Consider the following 27,339-nt stretch of genomic DNA (forward strand, 5'->3'; position numbering starts at 1 on the left):
CGCCGAGCCGCCCGCCTACGGAAGCCGGGACGCCGGCCGGGCTTTTCTCGTCGCTCGCAACCGCAGTCTCGCGGTGGGGAGCGAACGCAGCGGACTCCCGGGAATAGACCGCAAAGACCGGGCCTCGGACCAGCCTTTTCGTCAGCAACTAAGTGACGGCACGGAGAGCCGGTGAGTCCGGGAGGCGGCGGCCGCTCCCTCCCGCCACCCGCGCGGCTCTCCATAGGGTGGGTGGCGCCGTGGCCCTCCTGGAGCAGCTGCTGGAGAGTGTGAGCGCGGCGGGTGCTGGTCTTCTAATGAGAAAATTAGAGGTAGCGATGAGAAGTGAGAAGTGGCGGTGTCCCTGACTGCTGCACCCTCTCGCTGCTTTTCTTTTTCCTTTTCTCTGCACGTAGCATCTGTACGCTTCATCTTTCCCGCTGGAAGTTTCTCTCCGCCTCTTTCGCTGTGAGCCGTGGTCACCTCAGTACTTTCAGCTCCTGACTAACGCGGGGCGGCGGTTGGCTCAGTCTTTGCAGCCCTGGGTTTGGGGATACCCGAGCCGAGGAAACCTGTGGTCCCCGCGTGTGAGAATACTGCGATTCTCCGAGGGTGGCCTAGACTCAGCCTCTAAATTTTTACCCAACGGGGGTCTCCTCCTTCATCCCAGAGTTGAAGTGTTGGGTTGCTGTTTTATCAAGGAAGCCTATTTCTTTACGTGAGATTCAGGGCCAAGTGAATGTGAGGTTATGAACTTATATGAAGTTCTGACGCCTCTGACTTTATTCAGAATAACACAAAAAGTTTAGGATTCCTATCCCCCCTTAAAAAAAATGCCATTGTTTTAATCTCCAGTATAATGGGTTATACAGCACCTACCGTTGTCTTTGTGGAGGTGGGAAAAGCGAGACCTTCCTGCTAGATCTGCTAAAGACTGCGTGGTCCGTCGTGTGCCTCTCCCCCGCCCCACCGCGCCCCTCCGCCGCGCAATTTGAGCCAAATCAAAAAGCAGGAAGAACAGTCCTGTTTTCTATTTTCTGTTTAAAAAATTTCCTTTTTTTAAGCGAAAGGAATCCACAGCATCATCAAAGAAAATTACTTTTTTCCGGAATTGAGATGTTGTTCATTAATTTGCTTGTTAATGCTTAATATGTGTGTGAACACTGGGAATGGTAAATGGCAAACAAATGGGTCTCTGTGCCAGTCTCTCGTGGTCTAACAAGGGAGATCACACAGACAAATAATGGTAAGCTATTGTGGTATAATAAAATAGTTAACATTTATCTAGCATTTCCTCCATGTGCTAGTCTAAGTACTTTATGTATATTATGAGGCAGGTACTATAGATTATACATTAGGGAGATGTTAGAATGGAGATAAAAAGAAGGACAGAGATTGGACAGGAAAGGCTTCCCAGGAGAGGTGACATTTGAATTGGGGCTTTAAGGATTTATAGGAGTTCATCAGGCAGGTGAGGAAGTGCATTTCAAGCACCATCCTTCTAGATGGTGCGTTAGAGCTTTTCGCTGTAGTCTGCAGGTAGGGTGGGATGGAATCATCAGCAGGAGATTGGAGCTCTCTTAGAGGAATAGAGGCAGTCAGTTCAGATTAATTCCTTTCATTCAGTTCAAGATTAATTACAAATGGATAAGATATTTAAATGAACAACAAAAGGAAAACAGTGGACGAAAACTTAGGGGAATAATTCAGTGATCTTGGTGTGTAAGATAGGAAATTCTGAAGTCATGAAGAAAGAAAGATGTATTTGACAAAATAAAGGTGAAAAATATTTGTCTGCCCTGGTTTCGTCTCTGGGGCTGTAGTGATGGGAGCTGTCTCAGTAGAGCTATGTTCAAGTAACAAGTAAAAAACAAATAAATAAGCTAATTTTGGTAGTGGTCATTGCTGCTTAGTGGTCATTGCTGGACACAGATCTATAAGTAGGTGAGTAATGTGGCCTGAGGTACATTTGTGAAGATCATGGTTGCTGTGTGGAAGATTGTTTCTAGGGAATGTTATTGGCTGAATTGTATTCCCCAAAAGGATATGCTGAAAGTCTTAACCCCTGAAACCTGTGAGTGTGAACTTTTTGGAAATAGGGTCTTTGCAGATGTCAAGGTCATATTGAACTAGGGTGGCCCTAATACAATGACTAGTGTCTTTGTAAGAAGAGGGAAATTTGGATACAGATAGACATACAGAAAGAATGCTACGTGAGGTGGTGAAGATTGGAGTGATGCGTCTACAAACCAAGCAACACTAAAGTTCGCCACCAATCACCAGAAGTTAGGAAGAGGTAAGGACAGATACTCCCATAGAGGTTTCCAGAGATTGTGGCTCTGCTGACACCTTGATTTCAGACTTGTAACCCCCAGAAATTGAAGTAATACATTTCTGTTGTTTGAAGCTATATGGTTTGTGGTACTTTTTATGGCAGCCCTAGGAAACTAATATAGGGTGCAAGTATGGCAACAGGAAGACCAGTTAGGAAGCTGGTAGCAGTGGAGATGGGGAGAAGTGGCCTAATTTGGAATATATTTTTCAGGTAGAGCATCTTGAAGTTGCTGGTGGATTAGATGTGGCATGTTTTACAGAGAATTAATGATGATGTCTGTATATGTTTTATGAAGAACTGATGGTACAGTTTACTGAAAGGGAAGAAAAGAATGGACTGATGGGAACCATGTGTTTTTGTTTGTTTTACTTTTTATTTTGAAGTGATTTCAAACTTACTTAAAAGTTGCAAGAATCAAACCTAGATTCCTCATTTGTTAACATTTTACATGTGTGGTTTGATTACAAAAAATTTCTGAATCAAGGGTTCTGTTTTGGACGTGTTGTTTTTTTTTTTTAATTTTTATTGGAGTACAGTTGATTTACTGGACATGTTAAGTTTTGGTTTTTTTTTTATAAATTTATTTTATTGACTGTTGGGTCTTTTTTTTTTTTTTTTTTTTTTGCTGTGTGCAGGCTTTCTTTTTAGTTGCAGTGAGTGGAGGCTACTCTTTGTTGTGGTGCGCGGGCTCCTCATTGCCATGGCTTCTCTTGTTGCAGAGCACAGACTCTAGGCATGTGGGCTTCAGTAGTTGCAGCACACAGGCTCAATAGTTGTGGCTCACGGGCTCTAAAGCGCAGGCTTAATAGTTGTGGCACATGAGCTTAGTTGCTCCGCGGCATGTGGGGTCTTCCTGGAGCAGGGATCGAACCTGTGTCCCCTGCATTGGCACAGGGATTCTTAACCACTGCGCCACCTAGGAAGCCCCATGTTAAGTTTTAGATATCATCAGTTAGACACCCAAGTGGAAGTAACATGTTGGTTAAATAAACCTGAAGCTCATATGGGGAGCTCAGAGCTGGAGTTATAAATTTCAACATTATTAGCATAAAGATATACTTAAAGCCATGGTTCTGGCTGAGATCTTTTGGGGAAAAAATGAGGATAACAAAGGGAAGGTGAGTTATTGCAACATTAGATGCTGAACAGCATTGAAAAATTAAAAATATGGACTGGGAAGGTGTGCCCAGTAAAGCAGAAAGAAAATCAGAAAACTGAGATATCAAGGAACTCAAGAGAAAGAAGTGTACCATGGGAATGGCTGGCTGGCTGAGTCAAGTAAATGCTACTGAGGAGTTGTAGAAGGTGAGGATAAGTAAGTAACCACTGGATTTGGCAGCATGGAGGAGGAGTAGAGGGAGAAAAAAGGCTTGATTGGATTGAAGTGGAGGGCTTGTTTATGTGTACATAAACATAAATGTTAAATTAAAAACATTATGTTTGTGTATTTCAGCAGAGTATCCACCAGTTTCTCAAAACCTTGGCACTGTTGACGTTTTGGGTCAGGCAGTCCTTTGTTGTGAGGGGCTATCTTGTGCATGGTATAATGTTTAGTAGTTTCCCTGGCTTATGTCCACTAGATGCTAGTAGCAACCCCAGCCCCCACCCCCCAACCCAGCTGAATTGTGACAATCAAAAATGTCTGCAGACATTGCCACGTGTTCCTTGGCAGGCAAAATGGCCCATGATTGAGAATCACTGGTTTAGACTTTTAAATGAAAGGCTTCAATATTAAAGGTAAAGTTTTAGGCATTAGCTCACTGAGTGGGAAGACTGTTTAGAGGCAAGAAGGGGACCTTTCTAGCACTCTAAAAATTTTGCCATATAGTGAATACCTACTTTGCCTATAATGCAAGTGATCCTGTTTGCATTGTAACTTTGATGATTCTATAAGGCACTTAATCTTACCTTGCATTGATGTCATTATTATGCACATCAGTTATCATCATAGAGGATTTTGAATGTAAAATGTAGAAGACTGTCCTGAATCTGTATTAACCCCATCATTGCCTAGGAATTATTTGGGAAAAATAGTTGATATTACTTCATTTAATAGTTTCTTGACTTTTTCTCATATAAATATGGTACAGAATACACAGTCTTAAATTTTTGTTTATTTTAACTTTCTGCTTCATGGATTCCAGAAAGCTACCATTTTCTGCATATGAGGGAGTTAGTCTTAGTGCGGTGATTTTCAGTTAGCTGCAGAACTACAGATTTGGGAAGAGATGGAGAAAGTTGTGCCGTTATTCGTCTAATAAATGTGGTTTGGAAACACTGCCCTAAGTACTAAGGGTACTATAAAAATGACTTAGATATTAAAAAAAATGACTTAAGATATATGTCAAGTCAACCAAAATATTACCACCTAGGAAGGGATATGGGACTTGTAAATAACTAATTATATTAAAAGTGAAAAGTGTTGTTAGAAAGGTACTGTGCAGATAAAGTATTACAGATATTCGAAGGAGGGGGTGATTACCTCTAGCAAGGGTTGAGAAGAAGAAAGTGTGGAAACCAATAAAATAATCTCAGCATTTGTATAGGACCTTAATAGATGGTAGGAATTGGATTTACAGAGCTGGGAAAGGCCTATCCTAAGTGAATGAAAGAGCATAAACCCAAGAATAGAGATCAAAAATAATTTGGTTTGAGTATAGGAAGGGGGCTTGGGAATGTTATAAGGAGTTTACTAGTGATGAGGGTATCATTTCACTTTGGTGGGAAAAGGGTGTTTTAATCAATAAATGCTGCTAGTGTAATTTACTTTTCATTTTTCGGAAAACCAACTAGATCACCTCATCATAAAATACATAAAAAGTAAATTGTGGGAATTCCTTGGTGGTCCACTGGTTAGGACTCCACGTTTTCACTGCTAAGGGCCTGGATTTGATCCCTGGTCGGGAAACTAAGATCCCACAAGCCAAGCAGCGCTGCCAAAAAAAAAGTAAATTGTAAATGAGTTAAAGGTATATATCCATATGAAGCAATGAGGAGAATATTTGTATAATTGGAGTAGCGATGACATTTTTTAGTAAGACAGGAAATCTAGGTACTGTAAAAGGAAAGATAGACCTGCTATAATAAACTTTTGAAAATTAGTAATTTCTAAAATTAAAAATTAAAGTTAAAAATGTGCAAACCTTTTGGCCTACTGATTTTAATTTTTGGACTCTCTCCTTTAAAAACAAAAGCCCTGACACATAAGGATGTATGTATAAAGATAATTCATTGTGACATTAGCTCTAATGGCCCCCCCATACCTGATTTTGTTATGATAAGGCAATGGCTGAATAATTATATGCAAACTCTGTACAACTGAATAGTGAGGTGGTTAGGAGCAGGGGCTCAGGAGTTGGGCCAGTGAGATTCTAATCCTACCTACTGCATGTGTCATCTTGGGCACATTACTTAACCTCTTTAGAGCTCAGTTTTCTTACCCTTAAATGGAGAAAATAACAAACATAAGATGTAAGAACTATTATGAAGATTCAGATTTATTATGTATTTTATTCATTTAATCGATGTTGTCCTGACACTATTTTAAGTACTTTATAGATATAAATTTATATAATTGGTTTATTCTTTGTAATAACTCCAAAAGTTAGATTTTATTGTTTCCTCATTTTACTGATTAGGAAACCAAAACACAAGAGAGGTTAATATGTTCTAATATAATTCACACACAGGTATAAAATTATATATCAGTGCCATGTTATAAAATATGGCTGAATAAAACTAAATTTTTTTTTCCATTCGAAATTTCTTTGAGATGGAAATGATAACCAACCACTTGGGCTTTGAGTTAAAAGTTATCCCAAATCTCTATATTGTTTCTCATTTAGAGATGTAAAGGGTGAAACCGATAAAATACTTTTGCTCAACTCAACAGCTGGTATGCAATCTGAGGTAGTTTAGCACTAATTACTACAGAGGCTGCCTAAGAGAGTAATTGCCCTTTTCTGTTAATTTCCAATACTGATCTTTTTCCCCCTCCAATTCCTCCTTTAAGTATAATTTACTTTGTAAAAGACTTGAGGACTGGGATACACCTTTTGAGAAAAATAAATGAAGAGAAAAGCTTTGGGCTTCAGAGATTTTTGGTTAAAATACAACACGTACACAGTTGACAGAATGCAAGCAGATATACAGGTGCAAAGGTGAATATCATATGTACTCATTTCTTAGGTATAAGGAAAAAGAAAGGAGATTGGAAATTTGATTTCAAACCAAGCTAGAATGTTTCTTTTTTTAATCCCATGCTTTATATTTTTGTTTATGTTTTCCCCTAAGGATTTTCTGTTAAGAATTTTCTTTAAGAATGAGTTTTTAAAACTTTGCATATACAACACCTATATACAACAATACCTGTGTAGTATCCTTGTCAAGCCCGGGTATGAGAAAATTATCAAACAGATGTAAAATATGGCACATTCTACAAGACAGCTGGCCTGAACCTTGAAAAAAATCAATGACTGGGAATAAAAAAAGACTCTTCTGTAACCTAAGATGTATACTACTGTCACATCTTAGAAAAATAACAATGATTTCAATTTTCACCATTTATTGGCCTTTTTTTCCCCATTCAGGATCCAATCAAGGGTCATGCCTTACATTTAATTGTTGTCTTAGTCTGTTTTTATATTTTTATTTTAAAAAAATTTTTATTGGAGTATATTTGATTTACAATGTTGTGTTAGTTTCACATGTACAGCAAAGTGAATCTGTTATATATGTGTGTTCACTCTTCTAAATTCTTTTCCCGTGTAGGCCATTATAGAGTATTGAGTAGAGTTGCCTGTACTGTACAGTTAATCCTTATTAGTTGTCTGTTTTATATATACTAGTGAATATATGTCAATCCCAATTTAAAGTCTGTTTTAAACTATAACAATCTCCTTTTGCCATTGATTTTAGTGCCCACTATTTTTTTTTTTGTACTACTAACAGAAAATAACCACTGCCAATTAGACTTATGACATGCCATCTAGTGTAAGACTCACCTCAATTTCAGAAGTCTTAATGTGAAATAAATATATTAACAAAATATGGCTACTTGCCCAGAGTCATAACACTGGTAAGCAGTGGAACTGGGTATCGAACTCAATCTTGCTCCTGAATCCATTCTTTGGGCCACTTCTCAGTGCTGCCATTTTGTTATCAGTGAGTTATTGCATGGAAGCCTTTTTTTTTTTTTTTTTTTTTTAGCATAGTGCCCTAATTACATATTAAGTATGTAATATATGTTAGCTTTTATTATCATTTTCACTACTTCTACAATTTGCTACTACTATATGTTTATAACATCTGTGTTCTGTGACTTCATTCAGTTTTTCTGTGCTTTGTTTATAGGTTGATTCTCAAACATTGAAAACCTATAAACTTTACAATATTGTAATTATGCAAGTACCATTCACTATAAAGTCAAGAGGTGTAATTGGAACTATAGAGAAAGAAATGTAATTATATTAATCCTTTGCCACTTAAAGTGTCCTATTAGCTCCCTGAAATTAGTGCTGTATATGCTAAAATGAATCCATTTTGTTCTTGAAGATATATTTTGAGCTCTCAAACACCTTGTTCTGATTTACACTAGCTACTTTCCAAGTCTGTTGCATATCTATCTATCTATCTATATTGGGTCTATATTTATCTATCTATATTTATTTCGTATAACTCGCCTGGGTTAAATCTGCTGTATATGTTATTCTGTGTCCTTATCTCACATTTCCCTCCCACATTGTTGGGGTATAACTAATTACAAATAATTTTTTTGGGAAAAGATATAAAGCAGGTAGTTTAATTTTCACAGCCCTATCTGAAAATATATTTATCTTGCCTTCTCCGTGAATAGTTTGGGAATAGAATTCATAGTTCAATCATTTTGTTTTGCTTGAAACTTTGAAAACATCATTCCTTTTTGCCTTTTACCATCTAGTATATCTGATGAGAATCCTAAAGTCAGTCTGATTCTCCTTTTTTGCAAGTAATATACATTTTCCTCTGGAGTATTTTGTTAGACTCTTTTTCTTTATCATTGGTTTTATGATATTTTATGAGAGTATTTCTTTCTAGATGTGGATCTTTTTTCATTTAACCTCATTGCACTCTGTGAGTCCTATTCGTTTGCTTCAGAGAAATTATCTAGTATTATTTCTTCAATTTTGTTCTTCTTCTGTTTTCGCTGTTCTACTCAGAATACCATTTAGATAGATTCTTCCAAGCGGAGAGAAAAAAAGACAAAAAGAAAAAAAATCAGGTAATATGGAAGATCAATTCAAGAAATCCATTTCCTTTGACTCTTAGTTCCCCTTTTTGAATTTCTTTTGTCAGTGTGTTTTTTCCCCCCTCTTTCCATAGTTTCTAGTTGCTCTTTTTAATAGCTGCAATGTCTTCATGAATTTCTTTGAGGCTAGCACTTATAAATTTTAAACATTTATAAGTTTAAAAGCTCTGCTTCCTTAAGGTGAGTTATTTTCATCCTTTTCTTTTGTGCTTTTGCTCTTCCTCAAAAATAAAAAAAAAAAAGGATTCTTGAACTCTTTGTAAGTGAGCAGGGTATCAAATGTTGGGCCTCACTTAAGGGGGTGCATAGGTGAAATGCAGAAAAACAGCTACCTCTTCTTCCTCTCCCTCCACCCTGTGCGCAAGTAAGGAAGGCTTTGTTGTGGAGCATGAAGATGTTCTAATGCTTTCAGGGTAGATTGTTTAAAAAAAAAAAAAAAGTTGTGGTTTTAGCTGGAAACCAGCATTGTTGTTGCTAGACATTCTGCATGAAAAGGAGTGAGATAAAAGGTTTGGCTTGGCTATCTCATATACATATTTTAATTATCCTGATTTTTGTCCTACAGTGCTCTTCTGCTGGCTCTAAGTTTGGTACTTCTTCAGGCTCTGCTGGCAGGAATGGCTTCTGCATGACTGCAGCTTTCTCGTGTGTACACATGCATACATGTGCACCTGCATGTTTGTTCTAAACTGTGGTTTTCTCTGCATTGGCTTAATCCTCAATATAATCCCACCTGCTTTCTCCTTCCAGAATGCACTTCAGTGGGATTTTAGTAGAAAGTGGAAGAAAATGCATATGCTTAGTTTGTCTTACAAAAAGTAGGTAATTGATAGGTATTTGTTGAATAAAATAGTGTTGGGCAGAACATAACTTCTGTTTAAATTTTTAAAAATTATGACTTTAGAATATGAGTAATTAAAAAATTCTTTTTGACTTTATCTTGTTTTAGGAAAGAATCTCATTGGGGTTAAAATTTACCAGTGGAGGTACAAAATGAGAAACTTGCCATCCTTCACTTGTTTTTCCCCCCCAAAGTTAAACGCCTTAATTCCATTTTGTTCCTTTTTAGTGCTTAGCACAGTGCCTGGCATGTTGTAAGTATTCAGTGATAGCTATTATTATTATGTTTGTTTAACTGAAACTTCTTTTGTCTCTCATTGGGGATTAATATGTGTAAAGTACTTGGAATAGATTTTGGTGTTTATAGTAAGTGTTATAGTAAGTTATAATAAGTGTTAATTACTGTTCTTTGATATATGAACAACTATTTATTTTTTTCTATGAGGCTTTCTCTGATCTTATTAGTTTGAATTAACAATTTGCCTGTCTCTTTTCTGCTTATATTTTATGTCCCAGCCTTCATGGTAAGTAACATTGATTTGCTTGCTTGTGTGTCTCTCCACCAAATGTGGTTCTTTATAGCTGGGAGCTATCTTTTTTTTATCTTAGTAGTCGTGGTGCATAGTTATTGGCTGCCACATATCGTTAGTCTCTCGTTTTGTTGGGTCTTAATGGTTGAGAAGGATGGTGTGACTGTAGCATGGGGGTTGTACATTAGTGAGAAGTGAAGTGTGACAAGTATGCTGACACCAGATTGTAAGTAGTTGAATACCAGATTAGAGAATTTGAACTTTATTTTTTATGCTCTGGGAGGCATTTTGATTACTGACTAGATTAGTTCCATATTTTAGAAACATAATTCTGAGTACAGAGTAGAGGATGTGCTGGAAAGAAGAAATAAGATTGGAGGCAAGGAGAAGATGTAAGAAACTCTTGCTCTTGCTGTATTATAAGGTTCTTATTTTAGTTGAGAAATCTTGCAGCTCATACTTGAAGGATAGGTCTTACCAACACGTAACTTTTTTAAGTCATATCACAGATAGGCTTCAGGGCTTCCCTTCTAACTTTGCTTTAACTTCTTATTAAGAAACATTATATACAATTTTTAATAAAATGCTAAAATTTAGTATAAATAAGGCACACAACTACATTTTATAAAAACTGAAAATATTTACTTTCTACAAAAGCCTGTAAATTGGTGATATTTTAAACTTTGTTGTATTTTCTGTTCTATCCATTGTTCAACATTTAATACATCTCCTGTGCAGGGAAATAATGAAGGACAAAATTTTTCTTTGGAAAAGGAGGTGAATTTTTTTTTTAATTAATATTTTGTTGCGGAACATGGTCTCTAGGTGCATGGGCTTCAGTAGTTGTGGCTTATGGGCCCTAGCGCACAGGCTTTGTTGCTGTGTGGCATGTGGAATCTTCCCAGACCAGGGCTCGAACCTGTGTCCCCCGCATTGTCAGGCAGATTCTTAACCACTGCACCACCAGGAAAGTCCCGAATTCTGTTTTGAATACACTAAGTTTCAGGTGTTTATATAGCTCAACTGGAGGTACCTTACATATAAAACATATAGATTTGTAAAGAGGTTGGGGAAATAGGCTAGAGATTGGAAGTTTTCTAAATACAGATGGTAATTGAAGCCTAGGATTCGATGAGTTTGTATATCTGATAAACAGTAGTCAAAGATTTAACTAGAAATGCAGTGAAATGTTCTGCTTTTTTTGGCCTTAGTGATATGGTCACTAGTGTCTGATGCATCAGAGTTGTAAAGAAGGATAAAGGACTGAGATCCTTGGGTTGAATCAGAAAGGGGTCATTGGAGACCTGAGACTACACTGATTGGGTGGAGTACAGCAGAGTAAAGTTAGATTGGAGGGAATAGAAATAGAACAGTGTAGTTTAAAAAATCCTGCAAAGGATAGGAAAGCCAGAAGAGTAAAAGGAATTGTATGGTTAAGTGGTGCTTTTTCCATTTAAAAGTGTGGGTATTTGTGTTGGCAAACCATTTATAAAGACAGGGAGGTTCAGTACAGTTAAATAAAACCACCCAGAAATTGGTACTGAACTGTATAATATTTTAGAGAGGTAAAATGAACCTTAAGGAAGAATTAACCCTGAAATTCAATAAAGCTAATTTTCATCATATAAATTTGACATTTAGAAGAATAATTTTAGGAGTTTTTCAGGAGGAGTTAAAATTCTTTGAAGAGTAGCCATAGGATTGAAAAATCATTTGCTAATCATTGAGTTTTTTTTTTTTTTTTTTTACTTTTAAAAATATATTGATATTTTATTCATTAAAATTATGACTCAACAAGTTAAAAACAATCTAGCTTTCAATTACAATTAGAGGTTGCCTTTCTTTTGAGGATATAAGTTTGCTAGAACTTTTAACAATTCTAATATATGACATACATTTCGTAAAGACATTCAGGTAAGTATTTCATTTTGTTTTTTTTTTTTTGTTTGTTTTTTCTGGTATGTTTTTTTTTTTTTTTAATTATTTTTTTTTGGGGGGTACACCAGGTTCAATCAACTGTTTTTATACACATATCCCCATATTCCCTCCCTTCCTTGATGCCCCCCCCTCGAGTCCCCCCCACCCTCCCTGCCCGAGTCCTCTAAGGCATCTTCCATCCTCGAGTTGGACTCCCTTTGTTATACAACAACTTCCCACTGACTATTTTACAGTTGGTAGTATATATATGTCTGTGCTACTCTCTCGCTTCTTCTCAGTTTCCCCTTCACCCCCCACCCCCTCCCATACCTCGAGTTCTCCAGTCCATTCTCTGTATCTGCTTCCTTGTTCTTGTCACTGAGTTCATCAGTACCATTTTTAGATTCCGTATATGTGAGTTAGCATACAATATTTGTCCTTCTCTTTCTGACTTACTTCACTATGTATGACAGATTGTAGTTCTATCCACCTCATTACATATAGCTCCATCTCATCCCTTTTTATAGCTGAGTAATATTCCATTGTATATATATGCCACATCTTCTGTATCCATTCATTTGTTGATGGGCATTTCGGTTGCTTCCATGTCCTGGCTATTGTAAAGAGTGCTGCAATAAACATTATGGTACAAGTTTCTTTTGGGATTATGGTTTTCTTTGGGTATATGCCCAGGAGTGGGATTACTGGATCATATGGTAGTTCTATTTGTAGTTTTTTAAGGAACCTCCAAATTGTTTTCCATAGTGGCTGTACCAACTTACATTCCCACCAACAGTGCAGGAGAGTTCCCTTTTCTCCACACCCTCTCCAACATTTGTTGTTTCCAGACTTTGTGATGATGGCCATTCTGATTGGTGTGAGGTGATACCTCATTTCTGGTTTTGATTTGTATTTCTCTAATGATTAGTGATGTTGAGCATCTTTTCATGTGTTTGTTGTCCATCTGTATGTCTTCTTTGGAGAAATGTCTATTTAGGTCTTCTGCCCAGTTTTGGACGGGGTTACTTTTTTTTTTCTCACTGAGATGCTTGTATATTTTGGAGGTTAATCCTTTGTCCGTTGCTTCATTGGCAAATATTTTCTCCCATTCTGAAGATTATCTTTTTGTCTTGTTTATGATTTCCTTTGCTGTGCAAAAACTTTTGTTTCATGAGGTCCCATTCGTTTATTCTTGATTTTATTTCCATTATTCTAGGAGATGGGTCAAAAAGGATCTTGCTTTGATGTATGTCAAAGAGTGTTCTGCCTATGTTTTCCTCTAGGAGTTTTATAGTGTCTGGCCTTACATGTAGGTCTTTAATCCATTTTGAGTTTATTTTTGTGTATGGTGTTAGGAAGTGTTCGAATTTCATTCTTTTACATGTAGCTGTCCAATTTTCCCAGCACCACTTATTGAAGGGGCTGCCTTTTCTCCATTGTATACTCGTGCCTCCTTTGTCAAAGATAAGGTGCCCATATGTGTTTGGGCTTACTTCTGAGTTCTCTATTCTATTCCATTGATCTTCCTTTCTGCTTTTGTGCCAGTACCATATTGTCTTGATCACTGTGGCTGTGTAGTATAGTTTGAAGTCAGGAAGCCTGATTCCACCAACTCCATTTTTCCTTCTCAAGATTGCTTTGGCTATTCGGGGTCTTTTGCGTTTCCATACAAATCGTAAGATTTCTTGTTCTAATTCTGTGAAAAGTGCCATTGGTAATTTGATCGGGATTGCATTGAATCTGTAAATTGCTTTGGGTAGTACAGTCATTTTCACGATGTTGATTCTTCCAATCCAGGAACATGGTATGTCCCTCCATCTGTTTGTATCATCTTTGATTTCTTTCATCATTGTCTTATAGTTTTCTGCATACAGGTCTTTTGCTTCCTTAGGCAGGTTTATTCCTAGGTATTTTATTCTTTTTGTTGCAGTGGTGAATGGGAATGTTTCCTTAATTTCTCTTTCTGAGCTTTCATTGTTAGTGTATAGGAATTCAAGAGATTCCTGTGCATTAATTTTGTTTCCTGTTACTTTACAAAAATGATCGATTAGTGCTAGTGTTTTTCTGGTAACATCTTTAGGGTTTTCTATGTATAATATCATGTCATCTGCAAAGAGCGACAATTTTACTTCTTTTCCAATTTGGATATATTTATTTTTTTCTTATCTGATTGCTGTGGCTAAAACTTGCAAAACTATGTTGAATAATAATGGTGAGAGTGGACACCCTTGTCTTGTTCCTGTTCTTAGAGGGAATGCTTTCAGTTTTTCACCATTTAGAATGATGTTGGCTGTTGGTTTGTCATATATGGCTTTTATTATGTTGAGGTAATTTCCTTCTGTGCCAATTTTCTGGAGAGTTTTTATCATAAATGAGTGTTGAATTTTGTCAAAAGCTTTTTCTGCATTTGTTGAGATTATCATATGATTTTTATCCTTCAGTTTGTTAATATGGTTTATCACATTGATTGATTTGCATATATTGAAGAATCCTTGCATTCCCGGGATAAACCCCACTTGATTATGGTATATGATCCTTTTAATGTGCTGTTGGATTCTGTTTGCTAATATTTTGTTGAATATTTTTGCATCTAAATTCATCAGTGATATTGGCCTGTAATGTTCTTTTTTTGTGACATCTTTGCCTGGTTTTGGTATCAGGGTGATGGTGGCCTTATAGAATGAGTTTGGGAGTGTTCCTCCCTCTGCTATATTTTGGAAGATTTTGAGAAGGATAGGTGTTAGCTCTTCTTTAAATGTTTGATAGAATTTGCCTGCGAAGCCATGAGGCCCTGGGCTTTTGTTCGTTGGAAGATTTTTAATCACAGTTTCAATTTCATTGCTTGTGACTTGTCTGTTCATATTTTCTGTTTCTTCCTAGTTCAGTCTTGGAAGGTTGTACTTTTCTAAGAATTTGTCCATTTCATCCAGGTTGCCCATTTTCTCGGCATATAGTTGCTTGTAGTAGTTTCTCATGATCCTTTGTATTTCTGTGGTGTCTGTTGTTACTTCTTTTTCATTTCTGATTCTGTTGATTTAAGTTCTCCCTTTTTCCTGATGAGTCTGGCTAATGGTTTATCAGTTTTGTTTATCTTCTCAAAGAACCAGCTTTTAGTTTTACTGATCTTTGCTATTGTTTCCTTCCTTTCTTTTTCATATATTTCTGATCTGATCTTTATGATTTCTTTCCTTCTGCTAACTTTGTTTTTTGTTTTTGTTTGTTGTTGTTCTTTCTCTAATTGCTTTAGATGTAAGGTTATGTTATTCATTTGAGATTTCTCTTGTTTCTTGAGGTAGGGTTGTATTGCTGTGAACTTCCCTCTTAGAACTGCTTTTGCTGCATCCCATAGATTTTGGGTTGTGTTTTCATTGTCATTTGTTTCTAGGTATTTTTTGATTTTCTCTTTGATTTCTTCAGTGATCTATTGGTTACTTAGTAGCCTCCAGGTGTTTGTATTTTTTACAGTCTTTTTCCTGTAATTGCTATCTAGTCCATGAGAGAGAATTTTAAGCACATTTATCATATAACTGATTTTGAAAGACTCGTGATGTAAATTATAGGAGTATGATGCTTACATTGATATTCACAACTGTTCTAAAGTTATAATTTAAAGAAGATATGTTTTCATGGATAAGAGAACTCTAATAGAATAGAATGTTGACTGTAAAATGTTTTAAAATCAGTCTTGAAGGGTTAGGTCACCTTCATGCTTTCACATATTCAGAATTGACATCACAGCAGCCTTTGTTTCCCTAAATGACAACTTTTTATGTATGGAGGTGTTATCTGGACTGTGCTTACAGTTCTTTGTAGATTGAAGAGTGAATGTATTTGTTTGGGAGTGGGAAAAGGAAATATAATAGTGGACTGGAGTTAAGAGTAGAAAGACCTCCTTTAAAAAATCCACTCCATTAGAGATTTATATGTTTCTTTTCTCAATATAGGGTTTACACTCATACTTTTCTTAAATTCCTAAAACTTAACACCTAACTAATAAACTTTGTTCTCTGAGGAATGAGAGTCTGAGTTATGTGTGTGTGATGAGGGCAGAATGACAGAGACTGTTTGAAAGTGAGGTCCAAGGGCTATAAAGAGACTTGCAGTTTTGCTAACAAAAATAAGTTACGCTCTAGATAACTTAGTACCTTTATGATTCTTACTAGCTTGCAGGCTCCAAACCCTAGCTTCTCTCTAATTCAGTGTTGTTTATCTTCTCCATTTTAGTCATGTTTCTCCCCATCCCAGTGAAAATGAATGTCCCTGTCCCTGGGCTCTTTGGATCATGACTTCCCTGTAAATGTTGATGTTATACCACATGTGTATTTTCTAGTTAACTTCTAACTGAAAGTCTAGAAAGACATATAAATGGAGAACCCAAAGTAACCCTTCTCCCTTGCTATTTCATAACATAATTATATATTAAATGGTAGAATAATCACTTTGGGGAGTTACAGATTCCTTTGAACCCAGGTTTATTTGTAAAAATGAAAGGCTGGATCTCTGAATACACCTAGGTGATTATGAGCTATGACCTGTGAATCTTGGGTAGGCTCATTATATTTGTGGGATTTTGTATGTGTCTATCAAAAGTAATGTCTCTTTGTAACAAGTCACATACTATTTCATTACACAAAAAGTTAATCTTGTTTACCTCGTGAAAAAGATGCAGGATAGTAAAGATAGTTAAATTCAAGTGGATTTTTAAACATATTGTAGGAAGATCTTGTGCTTTAGCAGAGACATGGACTTCTGCTACTTACTAGATGTGTAATTGTGTGCAAGTTACTATGGAAACAAGCTCAGAGGATGCTTCTGTATGTAAAGTGCCTAGTACACCCTTATGAGATATTCATTAATGGATGTTAGTATTCTTCCTCTTGTGCAGGACAAGTGAAGTGCCTTCTAGAAAACTAATATTGGAAACGTTGGAAAATATTTTAAATAGTTATGTAGCTGAGTAAAAACTAAGTAAGGTTTTAATTGGTAATTAATAAAACCCTTAAAAGGACTACTATTCCTACTATGTAGGACAGCTTTATTTTATTTTACATGAAAAACTTCTATACTAATTATTAGTTTCACATTAGATTTAATGTGATACTGAAATTCTTTTCACGTTGAAAGATTTTAGCAAGACTATATGTCCTGTTGAGAAGGAAATCACCTATGATAAGAAATAATCTGATTAGTTTGAATCAGTTACTTTTACATGAGTTAATAATGTACATATATGTTTTCTACTTGATTAGCATCATCAACACTATTTAGTGGATACCTTTGTTTTGTGACAAGTTGTAAGAAGGGGAAAAAAGGCCTGTGTAACAATTGATCAGGTAATGCCACTTCTTACTTAAAAAAGTTACAGATTCTAAACACCATTTCAAACAGCAAACTTTCACTATATATATTTCTGTTAATTTGTTATCTCAGGAAGCCCATCTTTGTTTTTTTTAAGTTTCAGTATAAGATCAATACAAAGTGAATGACAGACTACATTGTTAGCAGACGTGATTTGTATAATTTGTGCTTTGCTAGCCGAAAGGGTTTTTTCCATGTAGTAAAATACATTTATTCAAAAAAGGAGAGGTACAGTACATAATAATTCCAAGGAAACTTTTATATTAAAATGGTAATTTTTTTGGCTTAAATTGGAAAGGATTTCATTTAATACCTAAACAAGGAAATTCACATTCAAGGCCAAAATCTTGTCTATATGGCCATATGTTTCTAATTACACGTTATTTTAAGCTTATTTAAAACCATGATTACAGAGTTAATATATGGGAATATACTGAAGGTATAGCCTTATATTTACTGAACTTTTGGTTTAACTCTCTACAACTTCAAAATAGTATTGTGATATGAAACAACAGAATTATATTTATTCAGATAAAAACTAGTTCTGAACTAAGTCCTTCATTGTATTTTTCTAAAGAACTCACTTCTCATGAGCAAGTATTCAGTATCATATGGCTGGAAAATCATTATATTTTTGAAAACATTTTTTCTTTAACTATATCCCAATATTTTGAATATGTATATGTTTCAGGCCACTTTCAATTAAAGTATTAAATTTAGATGATATCTTGACTACACCATTAAACACAACTAAGATTTTCAAGTAAACACGTTTACAGGTCATATTGCCATTGTGCAGTGAAGCTGGTCTCTGAAGACTAAAAGCTTGGTTTGTTTGGAAAAGTCAATTAGGTCTTTTTAAGCAATTGAAGTTCTGTTTTCCTTCTAAACGTTCCTTTACTAATTTTTCCAAAGAGAAAAGATGTTCATCTGCATCTTCTGGCACAAGGCTTCTAATAGAATTTGCAAGTTCAAAAAGATACTCTGTATTTCTTCCACTTGGACCAGCTGCACTAAAAATTTGTTCAGCAATGTCTTCCAGAGGTGCAGGACCAAGATAATTAGGATTATCACATGTTCCAATATATAGCAACACGCTGAATGGTTCTGTTGTGGAATCTTTTGGATAAAAAATGACTGTTGAGGTCCTGTAGCCTCCTTTCTCTCTGAAGTCAAGGTATGCTTTTACTTCTTCTTCCTTTCCTACTGGCAGTTTGTAAGCAACACCCCAAACACAACCCTGTTGAAAAATGAAAAGAATATATTATTTAGTACTTACAAGTCTAAAATAGGTGAAGATATATTATGATCTAAGTAAATATCTTGTATATTCTTAGAAATCAGTGCAGTTTTGCTTCACTTAAGGTGCACCAGAGAGGTATATACTAAATAATAAAGGGAATCAGCATTTTAAATTCTAAAATCTGAATAAATAATTTCCTTGTATACCAGGATATTTATCTTTATTTAAATTTTTATTTTTTTTAATTTATCTTTTTGGCTGTGTTGGGTCTTTGTTGCTGTGCACAGGCTTTTTCTCTAATTGTGGAGAGCAGGGGCTACTCTTCCTTGTGGTGAACAGGCTTCTCATTGCTGTGGCTTCTCTTGTTGCAGAGCATGGGCTCTGGATACATGGGCTTCAGTGGTTGTGGCACGTGGGCTCAGTAGTTGAGGTTTGTGGGCTCTGGAGCATAGGCTCAGAGTTGTGGTGCACGAGTTGCTCCGTGTCATGTGGGATGCTCCTGGACCAGGGATCACACCTGTGTCTCCTGCATTGGCAGGCAGATTCTTAACCACTGAGCAACCAGCGAAGTCCATCTTTATTTAAATTTTTAAAATTATGTCTTTTAACTAATGGGATTGAAATTAAAAATATCAACTCTTCATTTAGTCATTAAAAATAAAGTTCTGAAGCTTCAAATACATAAACATTTTACTGATGGTACAGGGGCAGTAGTTTCCAAACTGCTTCATGGAGTGTTGTAGCCACCCTGAAGCCTACTTCAGGACTGTCTGGATATAAGTGTTGGCGTGCTGGCTGGGAGGGCTTTGACCCTTCAACCCACTTCAGCTGAAGTTGAGCAACACATATATTAGGTGCTCCCTTATTTGCAGAAAGGGTTCTGTATTTTAAAATCTCTGTAATAAAGTAATCAACTACTAAGGTGATAGGTTCATTTATTTGTTCATTTCTTCACTGCCTAAACTTTCAAATACCCTTTGTGAATTAACTCATTCAGGATACTAAATGGCAACCTCTTTGTCAAGAGAGTGCATAAACAGTGTCAGTAAAAGCAATGTACTTCAGCTGCAAAGATTGCATTGTAGTATTAATAAAATATCTGTGATATAAGCAAGATTTATAGTTTGTAACAGATTTTCTAGTTTCTTGACAACCTTTAATTATTAACTTTAATTATTAAACTTTAGGTTGCTAAGCATCTTGAATAAGTTAACATTCAACAGAAACAAAGTGGCAAAATTTTATTAACTAATTAGGAGTTTTACTTACCAGTTTGAAGCTATTTTAATAGATGCTTTTCGTAAAGTAAGTTATGAAGGCATTTCATAATTTCACCATTCATCTGCTGTTGCTAGCTCCTTGATTTTTATATACAAAAGTCCTTTCTAAAGTTAAATATTTAACTTCACAATATAAATTTTGGATCTCGGGAAGGGGAAGCTGGGACAAAGTGAGAGAGCAGCATTAACATATATACACTACCAAATGTAAAATGGATAGCTAGTGGGAAGCTGCTGCATAACACAGGGAGATAAATTTGATGATCTGATTGGTGATGACCTAGAGGGATGAGATGGGAGGGTGGAGGGAGGCTCAAGAGGGAGGGGATATGGGGATATATATATAAATACAGCTAACTCACTTTGTTGTACAGCAGAAACTGGCACAACAGTGTAAAGCAATTATACTCCAATAAAGAGCTGGAAAAAAAATTGGATTTCAATAAAATGATTGAAAATATTTAAGAAACAGAATTTCTGTTTCTTAAATATTTAGAACAGAAATTCTAAATTTCTATTTAGAATTTCAGGTAAATAAAATTTTCTAGTGCTCCAAACTTAAAAAAAACCCAAAAAAACCTGTTGTGCTATTGATAAAGTTAGGCAGTAAAGAAAATGGTAATTCATGACTGGGATTTTTGCTGAAATATTAGACTCCTGGCAAATGTGAGGAAAGCTCTAAGGGTTTCCTTTGATTCTTAGTGGTAGTCTGGCTATCTGAGCGCTGGCTCCATTAATGTTAAATGAGACCACAAAATTCTCAGTCAACAAACTCACTGAGAAGGGAAAAATGAGACTACATGCCATTGGTTTTCTGTTGTCTACCTTTAATTCTATGTTCCAGCTTTTCCCAATAGATGAAAAGAAATACAGCAAATACAGAGAGGAATTCCAGACTCAGTGTAGTTCAGATTGTTGGTGATGACTGCTAATAAAATTTCATTGATTATTAAAACTGAGAAACATCTTAACATTTTATGATTAAAGACTACACAAAAAAGAATAATTATACCATACCGCAGGATCTTCAACAAGAGTCACAACTCTTCCAGGCTGTTTTAAAAAAAGTAAAAAAAAGAAATTTTTTTTCCTGAGTTACAGTTCAGTAACTGAGCATTAGCAACTTACTGTTGACGTGAAATATTTAACTTCGTTTGCTCATACTAAGCACTTTTTTTGAAAGTACTATGATAAATTTTAAAGTGAATTAAGAGAATCTATCTTACCCAAACTATCTTGGCCTTTCGAAAAGATTCTCTTTAATTTGTATATAATAGGTATATTTATGTTCACTTAGAATGGATATATTAAAAACCACACCTGTGACTAAGACTCATCTAAAATGAAAAGCAAAAGAAGAAGCAATTATAAATAAATGTTCTGATCACTTTTTTCTCTTTAGGAAAAAAGATTGCTATGGTTTCACTGAGGAACAAAACAAGACATTCCAGGGTGCTTTCCTATAGGGAAGTGGTTCTCAAACTTAAGTGTAGATCAGAATTACCTGGAGGTATTTCCTGATTCTGTAGGTCTGGAGTAGTCTGAGAATTTGCATTTTTAAAAAAAAAATACAATTCCTACCTGGTGCCGAAGGCTGTGTATCTACTGACATGTTATTATTAGTGAGAAAGTTGAGTTGTAAGCCACAATTTTACCTACTTGTATGCCTATTGTGTGGCACATAGTGAGCCCACATCATTCAGATATTTGTGTCATCTTTGTTGCTATTTCCTTCTAGTCTTTGTCCATTTGTATAGATAATTCATAATCATGGAACACATGGGATTTTGGATTATGTTTTTTATTTAATTATATTTTCCTGTTAGTCTTCTCATACATTTTAACAGTTGCATAATATTCTACCATCAATGAACTATGATTTAGACAGTCTTGTATTGTTGGACACATATTTGACTTGTTTTCTATTTAAGATAATGCTACAGTGAGGATACAAATATTGGTATGGGTCATGTATTTATTGCCATACTACCTTCAATTTCAAAATGAATTTGGAGCTATTTATTAAATACCTAGTCTGTGTTGTAGAAAAGATAGAACCTTCATTCCTGCTTTCAAGAGCTTATACTGTAATTCTGGAATATGAACTTAACATGTAAAATAGGTAGAGAATATTTAAGGGCTATGATGTATGCTATTTTTTAAGTGCAGTAAAAATTCTGAGTCTTGGGTGCTTAGAAAGGAAGACAAAATTCTGGCTAAAAGGCACTGTGACTCATGAGGGTCTAGAAGCAGGATTACACCAGGTCAAGTGTCTGACTTTAGCAAAGGGTCCTCCTTGTATGGAAGATGATTCAGAAAGATAACTGGAAAAAATAGGATAGAGTCAGATTTGAAAAGCCAAAGACTGGAGTTGAAATTGGGGGACAATGGAAAAGAAGAAATAAGAAATGGAAAAGAAGAAATAGGAAATGAAGAGCTACCATAGCATTTGAGTAGTAGGTGACTGGCATGATAAAAGAAGTGCTTTGGGAAGATGTGTGTGGTGAAGTATATAATGTACATTCAAGTGGGAAGGAGGTAGACCGTGAGTAAGAAATATTAGTTGCCAAGGGGACAAGTTCTGCACTCCATGACTTTCCTTGCTTCCCCTTTTACCAACCTAGTCACCAGATCTTGGTAGCTCTATCTTCTGATTATCTTCTGAATCTGCTTTCTCTTCATCCTTCAGTTGCCTCCCTAGGGATTTTGCTGCCTGCCTCCAGTCTGTTCTCTGCTTGGCCCTACATTAACTTTCTGGTGCAAAAATTGGGCCACTCACTCCCGTGCTTTGAATTTTCAGGGTTGTAGTATTCTACAGGATAAAATAAAAATTTCTTTGCATGAGTTAACTACAAAACTAATTTCTTACCAGTTTCCCTCTCAAGCTGTAGTGAGTTATTTATAACTTTTACAGACATTCATATCTTTGGATATACCAGTGCCCAGTGTGGAATGCCCTGTTTCTTTAGAATCCCTTGGATAGCGTCCTGCCACTGTCTCCATAAAGGCCTGGCTGTCTTCCCAGACAACTCTGTAGCAGCTTCTTCTAAACTCTCATTGCTCCTTTTATTCTTTTCCCTTATAGCACTTATCAGGTATTGTTGTTTGCATAGGTGTCTCCCACTTATATGTGAGTGCTCAGTAGTAATTTTTGAAAGGAGGAGAGGCAGTAAAGTCCTGGACGTAGGTGGTGGCAATTGAAACAGAAAACAAACAGCATATATAGGGAGTCTTAAGGGAAAATAGATGGGTCCCTGTGACTGCTTATGGATGAAACAGACACGGACTGTTGGCACTGCTGATATATTTGCTCAGAAATATTTTCTAAACCTTAAGCTGTTTGTCCCTAAAATAATGTATTATTGGGAAACAATGTAAATTTGTAAATGCACTTAAATGTTTTTGGGGGGCACTGAAACTGAAGAAGAGGTCTTGGAAGCTGAATGGGATTGGGGGATGTTGTGAAATATGTCATGAGTGCTTTCATTGGATAATAAATAATGTTTCTGATCTACATCTAGAAGAGCTAGGGATTTAGTAAATATTCATGATTATCTCTTGTGTTAAAATGTTTTCGATTTTTGAAATTGAAATATATTCTTTCTGATATGAAAATTTTTTCACATTTTAAATAAGTCCTTAATTTGATGAGAAATTGCCAATTTTGTTAGAAATAGATGCTTAATTAAACTTAGGAAGATATTAAAGTTTAACGAAGCTAAAAAGAAAGTTTAATTTAGTAAAGTAAGTAGGTTTGGTATTTTTCCTACAAATGTCACATTGCAGTATGTGGAAATGAGTCCAACATTTGTTTAATAATATCACATCTCATATGTAATGATGACTAGCTCACTAGCAGCATATGTTGCTGTAAAAAACGTAGTCCTATAATATAGCATTTACATTATTCTTCTAATTTGCTAGATATTTCTGTAGCCTTTTGTCTTCCTGTTTGTCAGGCAGTTAATATTTGTATAAGGCTGATGATCCATTATAATAAAAAATGTGAAGTAAAATAATGTTCTTCCCCCCCCCCTTTTTTTTTTTTTTTTTGGTAATAGAACAGCATACTTAGAAAATGTTTAGTGCCTTAGGCTTTCCTTTAATATGCTAAGATGGAGTCTTTAAATAAAAGTAGGCATCAAACTATTAGCCACTGGCAGTTTTTTCCCCCAAATTTCCTGCCCTGTATTTTAGTATATTTCAGTAAAAAGAGAGATATTGGCTTTAATAGTTACCTTCTTTTTTAAAGACTCATGAACTTGACTTGGCAATTTCTTATCATCAGTTTGTTTTGACAGTGTACATAACTCAGTGTGCTGTGTAACAAACATAAACATTTTGGTTGAGACTAGAGTGGTAAAATATGCTGTCATAACCATGTTCGTAAGTATTTAATACTTGGTTATTAAAATTGAAGTCTGGGTTAAGATGTTCCTCTTCAGAATGGCAATTTTAAGTGCTCGTATCTGACAACTCCAAAGGCATTTTATTTAACTTAGTTCTTTAAAGTCTTAAATATTGTTTTATAACACTCTCAGAGGTAGCTTGGCCATGAAGTTTCTCTTGGCCTGTAAATGTGCATTTGTGGTAAATCACTCCCCTCTTTTCAAGTCATCTGTCTCCCTTAAAGTCACATTCTTAATTCACCAACTCTAGTTGAGGTAGAGTGGCTTCTAACTTTTTGTGATTTTAATCCTGTGTCTCATTTATGAGCAGGTGCAAACTACAGCCTTCCTCTCTTCCCCTTTCCAAGATGCAAGACTACAGGTATTTCTTTGGAATTAACCTCAATCTCTTTCTACACCTGATTTCTAGCATTTTAGATATTGTGCTTTTGAGCCGATATTAATTTCTTTTTAAAAAAAGTGGTAATCAAGCTCATATAACTGAGTATTTTAGAAAACATATAAGCAATTAAACATTTTGTACTCTTCTAAAAGTTAGGAGGTTAACTATAATAAGTGTTCAACTTATCCAAATTATTAATTACTCAAAATTTAGTTTTCCTTATGGATTAGTTCTTTTGCAGCCAAAGGAGGCAGATTTGCATAAGCAGAGAGCTATTACTCTCTCTCTACACCTATATTAGGACAAATGTCTCTGCATGACTGACTGAAAAAATGGATCAAAGAACTTATATTTCACGTTTACAATTTAGAGGGGGAAAAACATTAAAATAATGCTGGATATAGTGTTGGTACTGTGCTACTTAGGTAACAAAGCGGGACTCAACTTCGGAAGTACCTGGTAACCAACATGAGCAAAGTGAGCTCCTTAATAACCAGAGGTAATTTTGGAAACTAGTTCTTCTGTGACCTTAGGTGTCATAAAATAAAACCTTTGGAAAGATACGAAGAAACCCCAGAAATAACATGCACATTTAAACTCAAACCACTGAAAGTCTGGCAGAATGCAGAAATGCCGACAAACTTAATTGCCAAAAAGCTGAATTTGCTAGTTGATTTTAGTATTTCAACTCCGTCGTTTATCGTCCCATCTTTTTTTTGCGGGGGGGGGGGGGGGGGAGCGGCAGTAGTTGCCAAGAGATGGGGTCCCCTCCCAGCACGTCAGCCTTGTGCGAGTTTGTGCCCACATTTCTTGCCTCCTCAAGAACTACCTACCACCAGCATCTCAAGCGGCTTCGGAAGGACTGCCCTTGGTTTGAGAGAGAGTTGGGGGCATGCGGACGAGGAAGGTGCACACAGGTAGCAGCATTACCCCTAATCTACTCTGCCGTTGGGGTGTGAGTCCCGCAGAGCTGGGCCAGGAGCTGGGCCAGGAGTTGGGGCGCAGTGCTCCGGGGGCAGTAAGTGTAGGGAACTGCTTGGAGCCTCACCTTGCCAGGAACCCCGCGGTGGTCGGTGCTGCCCTGCCAGAAGCGCCTGCTGTAGCCTGAGATATATCCAACCAACTTGTCCTGATAGGGGAAGTCCACCTTCCAGATGAGGGACCCGTAACCAAAAACCCACATCCTTCCCTTGCTCTTCCTCCGTGGTGGCGGAGGCTGCGGTGGCGACAGCAGCAGCAGTCCCCTACGCTGTGGTCTCTGAGCTGCCGGCAGGGAGATTACAGCTTTCCGGACGCTAGAAAACTGGCTGCGCAGGCGCAAAGACTGCACTCCCTGCGTGGGGGCGCAAAGCACACTGGGACTTGCAGTTCGAAGAACGTTTTCCTACTCTGTCTCAGTCTGTTATTATTATTTTTTGGCTTATTTAGGGTATCTGGAAGCATTGACTTCCTCTGTGGTAAGCGGTGGACTTTTTCAGCGGACTCTAAATCACCCTACCTTTCGTGAGGTTTCGCGTAATCAGAGGGACTACAATACCCACAATTCTTTTATGGGATTATAGGCTTTAAGGCTGGAACTGTCTACTTTTTTTCTAATGGGGTGGGAAAGGAGAAGAGAGAGGGTGGGAATCGTGGTTGGTGTGGTTTAGATACGGAGATGAACTGTTTATTGGCACCCAGTTGACATGTAGAAAGATTTGTCATTCTTTGAAAACTGGATTTCTTCTCATATAGCTATAGGCAGGGGAGTACAAGCAGGGAATGTAATCTGTGTTTCACTTTATGTACATTAAAGAAAAATCTTTCTACCTTTTGAATAAAAGCAGAAAGTTTACAGCAGAAGTTTTTTGCCTAAGAAAGAGCTACTATTAAATATTGTTTCAAAAGAAATTGCTTGCATATTTAAATTTTCTGTGCAAAACGACCTTATTCATTTTTCGTATTCTCAGGAGCTCACTCAGAAAAGAGTAGGCAAGAGTTTTTAGCTTGTGTATAGGCTTTGGAGGTCATATGTGGGACCTCATGAAATTGTATTCAGGATTTGGTGTCTCTGTATATTTTTATGGGGAGAAATTTAATAGCTTTCATGAGTTTACCCAACAGGTCAAGTATCCTAAGAAATGTCTTGATCTTCGGGTTAGAGCTGCTGCTCCAGAATACTGTTTAGGAAGCTCAGTTGGACCATTGGTGCTGTGTTTCTCTATGTGAAAACAGGAGCCTTAACAATTGATTGTTCTTTCTTGAGTAAAAGAATGCTAGAACATCCCACGTTCAAAGAGTATTATTTATGCTCTTAATAAATCAGCAGGAGAGTGTCTCAAAGAAATAACGTAATTTAAGAATAACCAGGTTGGGACTTCCCTTGATTGCGTTCTGGTTAAGAATCCTCCTGCCAATGCAGGGGACATGGGTTGGATCCCTGGTCTGGGAAGATCCCACATTGGAGGAGCGACTGAGTCAGTGTGCCATAACTACTGAGCCTGCGCTCTACAGCTTGCGTGCCACAACTACTGAGCCCATGCTCCACAACAAGAGAAGCCACTGCAATGAGAAGCCTGCACACCATAACAAAGAGTAGGCCCCACTCGCCACAACTGGAGAAAGCTTGCTCACAGCAACGAAGACCCAATGTAGCCAAAAGTAAAATAAATAAATAAATAAATAAATAAATAAATAAATAATAAATCTTAAAAAAAAAAAAGAATAACCAGGTCTTTTAATTTTCTCCAGGTTGTGGTTTCACATTGCCTGGAATGGTTAATCCCCCCCAACTTTTTTGA

The 27,339-nt window shown here is 36.5% G+C and overlaps 2 protein-coding genes across 7 annotated transcripts in view; one reads left to right on the plus strand and one right to left on the minus strand.

The window, feature by feature from the left end:
- Positions 1 to 3: 3 nt before the first annotated feature.
- ASB3 (ankyrin repeat and SOCS box containing 3) overlaps positions 4 to 27,339 on the plus strand; it is a 95,014-nt gene continuing 67,678 nt past the window's right edge. The window contains exons 1-2 of one of the 4 annotated variants that reach the window (XM_057743680.1): positions 31 to 311; positions 24,488 to 24,538. In XM_057743680.1, the coding sequence (XP_057599663.1) occupies positions 24,525 to 24,538 (14 nt within the window). In that variant the 5' untranslated portion in view covers positions 31 to 311; positions 24,488 to 24,524. Of the gene's footprint in view, positions 312 to 24,487; positions 24,539 to 27,339 lie in introns of those variants that run through there. The other 3 variants (XM_057743679.1, XM_057743677.1, XM_057743676.1) reach the window with 3 other exon arrangements.
- Positions 17,217 to 25,837, minus strand: CHAC2 (ChaC glutathione specific gamma-glutamylcyclotransferase 2). 3 transcript variants are annotated; one of them, XM_057743684.1, is made up of 3 exons: positions 25,608 to 25,837; positions 20,786 to 20,821; positions 17,483 to 18,485 (listed from the first exon to the last, which is right to left on the minus strand). In XM_057743684.1, exons 1-3 carry the CDS (start codon positions 25,740 to 25,742, stop codon positions 18,090 to 18,092), a joined length of 567 nt encoding a protein of 188 aa, XP_057599667.1. In that variant the 5' UTR covers positions 25,743 to 25,837; the 3' UTR covers positions 17,483 to 18,089. The 3 variants fall into 3 exon arrangements, with proteins under 3 accessions (XP_057599668.1, XP_057599667.1, XP_057599669.1); XM_057743686.1 differs by having other exon boundaries at positions 20,781 to 20,821; positions 25,608 to 25,639; XM_057743685.1 differs by lacking the exon at positions 20,786 to 20,821 and having other exon boundaries at positions 17,217 to 18,485.

Source organism: Hippopotamus amphibius, chromosome 7 (assembly GCF_030028045.1).
Source record: "Hippopotamus amphibius kiboko isolate mHipAmp2 chromosome 7, mHipAmp2.hap2, whole genome shotgun sequence".
Taxonomy (NCBI): Eukaryota; Metazoa; Chordata; class Mammalia; order Artiodactyla; family Hippopotamidae; genus Hippopotamus; species Hippopotamus amphibius.